General features: G+C 37.2%; 1 protein-coding gene across 2 annotated transcripts in view; it reads right to left on the minus strand.

The window, feature by feature from the left end:
* LOC115219205 (protein FAM184A) overlaps positions 1–7,383 on the minus strand; it is a 132,220-nt gene that overhangs the window by 73,467 nt on the left and 51,370 nt on the right. For both annotated transcript variants that reach the window (XM_036508890.1, XM_029789324.2), the window contains exons 3-5: positions 4,397–4,897; positions 1,747–1,867; positions 548–726 (exon numbers count right to left, since the gene is read on the minus strand). In XM_036508890.1, coding sequence (XP_036364783.1) covers positions 548–726; positions 1,747–1,867; positions 4,397–4,897 — 801 coding nt within the window. The remainder of the gene's footprint in view (positions 1–547; positions 727–1,746; positions 1,868–4,396; positions 4,898–7,383) is intronic.

Here is a 7,383-nt window from a genome sequence, read left to right on the forward strand (position 1 = left end):
ACACACACACACACATGTAACAGGTTTAACATTTTGGTTACAGCTAAAGAGATATTCTTCAGTCAATTAAAACTTCCTAGAAGGCTACGAGCTGGCAGAAACGTTAGCACGCCGGGCGAAATGCTTAGCAGCATTTCATCTCCCGCTACGTTCTGAGTTCAAATTCCGCCGAGGTCAACTTTGCCTTTCATCCTTTCAGGGTCAATTAAATAAGTACCAGTTACGCACTGGGGTCGATATAATCGACTTAATCCGTTTGTCCGTCCTGGTTTGTCCTCTCTGCGTTTAGCCCCTTGTGGGTAGTAAAGAAATAGGTATTTTGTCTGTCTTTACATTCTGAGTTCAAATTCCGCCAAGGTCAACTTTGCCTTTCATCCTTTCAAGGTTGATAAATTAAGTACCAGTTGCATACTGAGGTCGATCTAATCAACTTAATCCCCTTCCCAAAATTTTTGGCCTTGTGCCTTGAGTACAAAAGAATTAAAACTTCCTAGAATGCAATACCACAACAAATAAGATGGAATTATTCCTAATCAAACAACCAGACCTTTTTAAGCTGTTGTATTTCTGCAGACTTGGCTTCACTATCCTCCTGTAGAACATGCAACTTCATTTTCACCGTTTCTAAATCTGTGATAGTCACTTGGTGTTCTTCCAGCTTTTGTCGTAGAGATCGGATTTCTGTTTCTCTTTGGACACGACTGGCTTCTAGGTCACTGACTGTGGCTGTAAGAATAAAACATAATACTGGTGACCATGGGCTATCAACACTGCCAAATGCAAAAACAAAAATGTATGACACACAAGACCATAACTAGCCATAGTAATATCCACAGTACTGACCAATTGCAGTTACATTCTGGACATGGTAAAATCTGTATTTTTGACCAGTGTAACACAGTACTGACCAGTAACATCCACACTCTCGATCACAGTAACAACTCCACAGATCACTGAAACATTCAGACCACAATAACACTTGCAGAACTGACCAGCTACAAACATGCGCCTCACCACAGTAGGCCTGCACCACTGACCACCCAAATAATCATATCACAGACCAATTACAACCACAGTGAAAACTTCAGCAACACTTACATCACCAATTTCTTAAATGCAAGTTTAATACTCTTACTCTTTACTCTTTTACTTGTTTCAGCCATTTGATTGCGGCCATACTGGAGCACCGCCTTTAATCGAGCAACTCGACCCTGGGACTTATTCTTTTGTAAGCCCAGTACTTATTCTATCGGTCTCTTTTGCCGAACCGCTAAGTAACGAGGACATAAACACACCAGCATCGGTTGTCAAGCAATGCTAGGGGGACAAACACAGACACACAAACACACACACGCATATATATATATACATATATATGACAGGCTTCTTTCAGTTTCCGTCTACCAAATCCACTCAAGGCTTTGGTCGGCCCGAGGCTATAGTAGAAGACACTTGCCCAAGGTGCCACGCAGTGGGACTGAACCCAGAACCATGTGGTTGGTAAACAAGCTACTTACCACACAGCTACTCCTGCGCCTATGTTGAAATTATTTTCAAAAAGGACTCTCAATGAACGGAAGTGTTATGTCTGTAATATTTTTTGGTTATGGACCAAGATATAATACAAAAGATATGTTTAAAAGAAAAAGTGAATAGCAATGATGGGATTACTAAGTGGATGGAGCCAAGGATGAGGTGCTGGAGATAAGAATGGTGTGTAATGAGATGCAAAGTGAACGTTCTTACCAGACAACTTCAAGATATTTGCTTGTTGCCGCTTTATTGTGCTGTCTTTTGTGATGGCCTCTTCTTGCAATAACGTACACAGAGATTGTTCCTCTGACAATGCCACCTGAGATTCTGCCAACTGGAAATGATGACAGAGAAATAGAAATATTGGCATAAACAACAAAGAAAAAGTAAAAGGAGAATCATACAAATGATGGGGTTTTTTTTTATTACTGTTGGTATTGTTTCGTGGGTCCTCTCCAGCATCACCACATGCTAAACTTCATTCTTATAAATAATGACCCAAAGATAAAGCTGCATTAGATTAGCTTTTGAGTTTAGCAGAAATGGTAGGCGTACCACAATAAATAAATGTAAATATCCTCCAAAGTCTACAAATAAGATGAAGCAGATTAGAGAAAAAGCTACACAGGAATTTTAGTGTTTTTCATCTTTTTCTGACTTAAGTATAAGTCAACAGTCCCTCACAATCTCTTGACTAAAAGAATAAATGGAAGGACTGATTCTCGCTGCACAAGACCAATGCCTGATCACAAACAACTATAAAAGCAAAATAATCAAAACAGGCCTGAACAGCAAAACAATGAAAACAGGACCTAACAAGCAAATAGTCAAAACGGGCCCTAACACCAAATGCAGAATGTGCAACCAGCACAATAAGACAATTTACCACATCACCTCTGGCTGTCTAGTCCTAGCCAAATCTGAATATATATATATACAGACATGACTGAGTAGGTTGTTATATCCCCTGGGCAATATGCCAACCCTACAACATAAAAAGTAACAGGAAATGGTATAAACATGTTCCAAACAAGGTACATGACAACGACCAGGTCACAATCATCTGGGATATGCCTGTTCAAACTGTTCAAAGAAATCAAAGCTAATTCCCCAGACATAATAACCAAGGAGTGGAAAAAAAAATTACCTGTTTACTGATAGACATTGCAGTTCCTTCTGGTCAAAATATTGTCCAAAAGGAAGTGGAGAAATTATCAAAGCACAAAGATCTTAAAGCTGAAGTATCCAAAATGTGGAGCATGAAGATGAAAACAATACCAGAAATAAGTGGAGCATTGGGTATTAAAAACACATGAATAAAAACGTAGAAGCTATACCTGGACCCTCAACACTACACACTATCCAAAAAATAGCCCTGCTAGGAACAGCTCACATTCTATGCAAGACACTATTGACTCAATAGTAGAACCCAAATAAAACAATCCACAAACACAGGACACACTCTATACAGTAAATATCCCAGTGCCGCCTCGACTGGCTTCCGTGCCGGTGGCACATAAAATACACCAATCTGACCGTGGCCGTTGCCAGCCTCGCCTGGCACCTGTGCAGGTGGCACGTAAAAAGCACCCACTACACTCACGGAGTGGTTGGCGTTAGGAAGGGCATCCAGCTGTAGAAACATTGCCAGATAAGACTGGAGCCTGGTGCAGCCTTCTGGCTTCCCAGATCCCCAGTCGAACCGTCCAACCCATGCTAGCATGGAGAACGGACGTTAAGCGATGATGATGATGAACATATGCTCTACAAGTCAGATACCCAACAGAAGAACACAACTCGTATTACACACACGACACACAATATGAACACAGTTTCAGCTGGGTTGGTAATGAAAGGGTTAAAGTATTAGGCAAGTAAATGAGATCATATCCTACAGAGATACTGGTGGTTGTGTAGGATTCAACTCATTGATTTATTTATTTATTTACTTCCTCTCAAATGTTACTGTCCTTAACTTTTCTTTTGTACTTAGTTATGCTCCACTCCTAAAAAATACAGGTCAGGAGTATTTTTTAGAAGGCTAAGAAGGAACTAGGTACCTGGTCCAAATACCTACAACAGACTAGACTTTACTAAACGGTGTCCTTAGGAACATAAGAGGGTGGGGATGATGGTACTAAATGGATTAAGTCTTGTACCCAGGAGCAGATACCCAATGTCTAATCAACTCCACTCATAAGATTAGAGTAAAAGATACCTGTACATGGTTACATGCACAGCAATTGCACTGCATGGTTGTGAAAATAACATCTCAATGAGTGATCAATAAGTAGTCGGTTGGTCAATAAGTTAGTAGGTAAGCAATCTCAAATTTACATCAGATTCACAGGTTATTTATTTCAAATTACACACGTCATTCTTTTGGCACCATGACATGAACATAAACCTGCAAAAATTATATCTTTATATATAAAAGTGAAGTTGTGTGTCTGTCTCCTACGATTTAGATTCCAAACTACTCCCACATTTTGCGGTGCAGTTTAACCAAAACCGGGTATCTTATAGTCGTGATTCATATCGAGCCCTTCTGGGTATTAGCGCGCGTCTACAATGAGTCTACGATTTTAAAAAAATTTACCATCATTTTTTTCGCTATTATATAAGGGAAGTAACTCTCTAAAAATGTCTACCATGAGTCAACGATTTAAAAAAAATTTACCATCATTTTTTTTCCATTTTTAGTGCATTTTTTTGCTATTTTTTGGCTATAACTCTCTAAAAATGCTTATATAGTTATTTCCCTTACAAACCCGAGCAACGCCGGGCAATACTGCTAGTCAAAAATAAAATCCAAAAGAGAAACAAAACAGAAAAAAAAAAAAAAATGGGTATCATATCTCACCTTTGAGTTTAAGTTAGAAGTGCTGTCATCCCTGTCTTCTAACTCCTTCTTGAGAAGAGCCAACCGTGATTTATACTTGTCAGATTCTTGCTGAATCCGACTAATCTCGTTCTCAAGATGTTCAACTCTGCGACTGTACTCCCCCTTCACCTTACTCACTTCTTGCTCTAATTTCCCTTTGTCAGACCCCCAGATATGAAAACTGTCTTTAAGTTCTTTATCTTTCTCTTCAATTAACAGAGATATTTGTTCCATGTGTGCATCCTTCATTTGAGTTATTTTCGTCTCCCATTCTAAGTTCAGATTACTTTTTGCCTGCTCAAAATCACTAACTTGGTTCTTCCAATGTTCAGCTTCATTCTTGTAGAATGTTATCTGCTGGTCGCTGGCCATGTTTTCATGCTCTTTTATGTTTTTGGCATCGAGAAGGGTCTTGATTTCCTCCTGGTAGTGCTTATGGAGTTCTTCTATCACAGAATGGTGCTTGTCTTTGAGTTCTTTCTGAAAAAGTAAAAAAATTATATAATACATATCAACATTATCACCATCATCATCATAATTTAACTCCCATTTTCCTTGCTCACAGAGGTTGGCTGGTTTGACAGGAGCTGGCCAGCTCAAGAGCTGCCCGGGTACCATGTCGGTTTTGGCATGGTTTCTATGGCTAGATGTCCTTCCTAACACTAACGACTTGTGTGTATATGTGCGTGTGTGTAAGTATATATATATATATATATATATATATATATAATAAAAATTAGGGAATAAATCCAAACTTACAATTATTTATTAGCCTTAATTAGCTCCCTATTTATTGGTTTATGTTCTAGTATTATAAATATACTAAGTGATTTGTAGTACATATTATATTAGTTTATTTTAGTTATATAGGTTCTGTTTTTAATTATAGTTAGATTATAGATGGTTTTTCATTGTATTAATAAATATTTTATTACTGAATAATAAATATTTAATGGTTTATTGAATATTGAGTCTGATTCTGAAACCACCTGATGAATGTCTACTACTTAAAGAATCGATGACTGAAGACACGAAACGATCGTAGTGGATATTAATAATTGTTACATTTCTAAATAATATAAATTAATTTATGGGCTTAAGTCTTTCTTTGTTTGATTTGCATAATAGTGGTTTTGTCTCTAATTTAATATAATATATACATATATATATATACACACACATATATATATACATATATTAATAAAAAGAATTCCAACCTTGTCTGATTTTCACGTTTTATTTACAATCTTATAATGATATATTATAAGATAATATATTATAATTGAATAAAATAAAATGAAATAGTAGAATGTTAAATATTCATTCTGATTGAACTAGTACTTTCATGCATTGAATTCTGCAATCTTCGGGTTCATGTAGTAGTGTTGACAGTCATGCTTCACAATTTTTGACTGTAGCAAGATGATTGATTCTGTGCTATAAATACAGCTGGGTAGGCTCCAGAGTGCTAGGTTTTGCAAACTGTATTCTGACCAATCAGTGTGTAGTATCACTCAATTACTTAAGCTGATTGGTTGGTTGAGCTGATTGGTTTAGGCATCACGCTTTGTTGGACATGTCAAGAGTCCTGTATCTTGACCCTGGCCGAAGCAGCAATTGTTGGGTTATTTTTAGAAATGTTGTAAATATCCTTTGTCAGAGATTTTTATATTTTTATATTTCAATTGTCATCATCATCATTGTCAGCACCTTAATTATTGTTGCTAGTGGTGATGGTGGTGGCAATAGAACTTTTAACCCTAAATAAGATAATTTTCCTGCTATCTTCATCTTGATCACCTTTAGTATTGTTGTTGTTGTTAGTGGTCATGGTCGTAGCAGTGGAAGTAATACCTCTAAGTATTATTATTATTATTATTGCTTATTAGCTTGGGTTCGAATTTATCAATAAAATTCTTTTCTCTGATTTTCCTCTCGATTTCACTTGGGCTGTGTAATTTGTAGAATGGAAATATTATATATATTTTCCGACCACATGTTGCTAGGTGGTTACTCAAAGGTATCTGACGGACCTCTGGGTCTCTAATCTGTTGCCGGTGTACACGTGAGCGTTCTAATAGTGCGTTTCCCGTCTGACCTACATATATTTCTTCACAATTTGGGCATTTGATGCAGTAAATTAAATTTCTGCTTTTGCAGTTCATATTCGCGTTTGTGAATATTTTCCCGGTTTTTGTGTTTATATATTGACCGGTATGTATGAATTGGCATGTGCCACATCGGCTATCATTGCATTTAGATACCGTGAATGTTTGGTCTTTGTTGCTGAGGTCAAATTTTGCCTTTGTTAGTAATGTTTTCAAGTTTTTAGGCTGTCTTTTACTAAGCACCATAGCTCGATCCGTGATTATGTCTTTTAATTCATTACTTTGGGCAATGATTGGTAGGTTTGCTTTGGCAATGTTGAAGATATTCTGGTGACATGGGTTGTGTGTCACTATGAATGGTATGACTTGTTCTTGTTTTCCTCTTCCTTGGGTTGTCCTAAGTTGTTGTATAGGTATTTTTATAGCCCGCTGTATGCCATTTTCTATAAGTAGAGATGGGTATTTTTGTTTGAGCAAAAATTCTCTTAGTTCTATTAGGCGTTTGTCCTGATATTTGCATCTTCTACAATAGTACAAATTCTTCTGGCTAGGCAGTATGGGATGTTACGTTTTGTATGTGGTGGATGGCACGACTTAAAATTTAGGTATTGATGTGTGTCTGTGTGTTTATAGTATATATCTGTGGTGATGGTGGTGTCTTTTTTAATTACCATTATATCCAGGAATGGTAATTTGGTACTACTCATCTCCTTTGTAAATTGGAGAGATGGGTGTAGGTTGTTCAGGAGGATATTGAACTCTTCCAGAGTATTTAGAGATTCTGTCCAGATTATGAAACAGTCGTCTAGGTATCTCTTCCATGCCTTTTCAATATACTTTCTAAACCCAGTGCCATAG

This window comes from Octopus sinensis, linkage group LG14, assembly GCF_006345805.1.
Source record: "Octopus sinensis linkage group LG14, ASM634580v1, whole genome shotgun sequence".
In the NCBI taxonomy this organism is placed as follows: domain Eukaryota; kingdom Metazoa; phylum Mollusca; class Cephalopoda; order Octopoda; family Octopodidae; genus Octopus; species Octopus sinensis.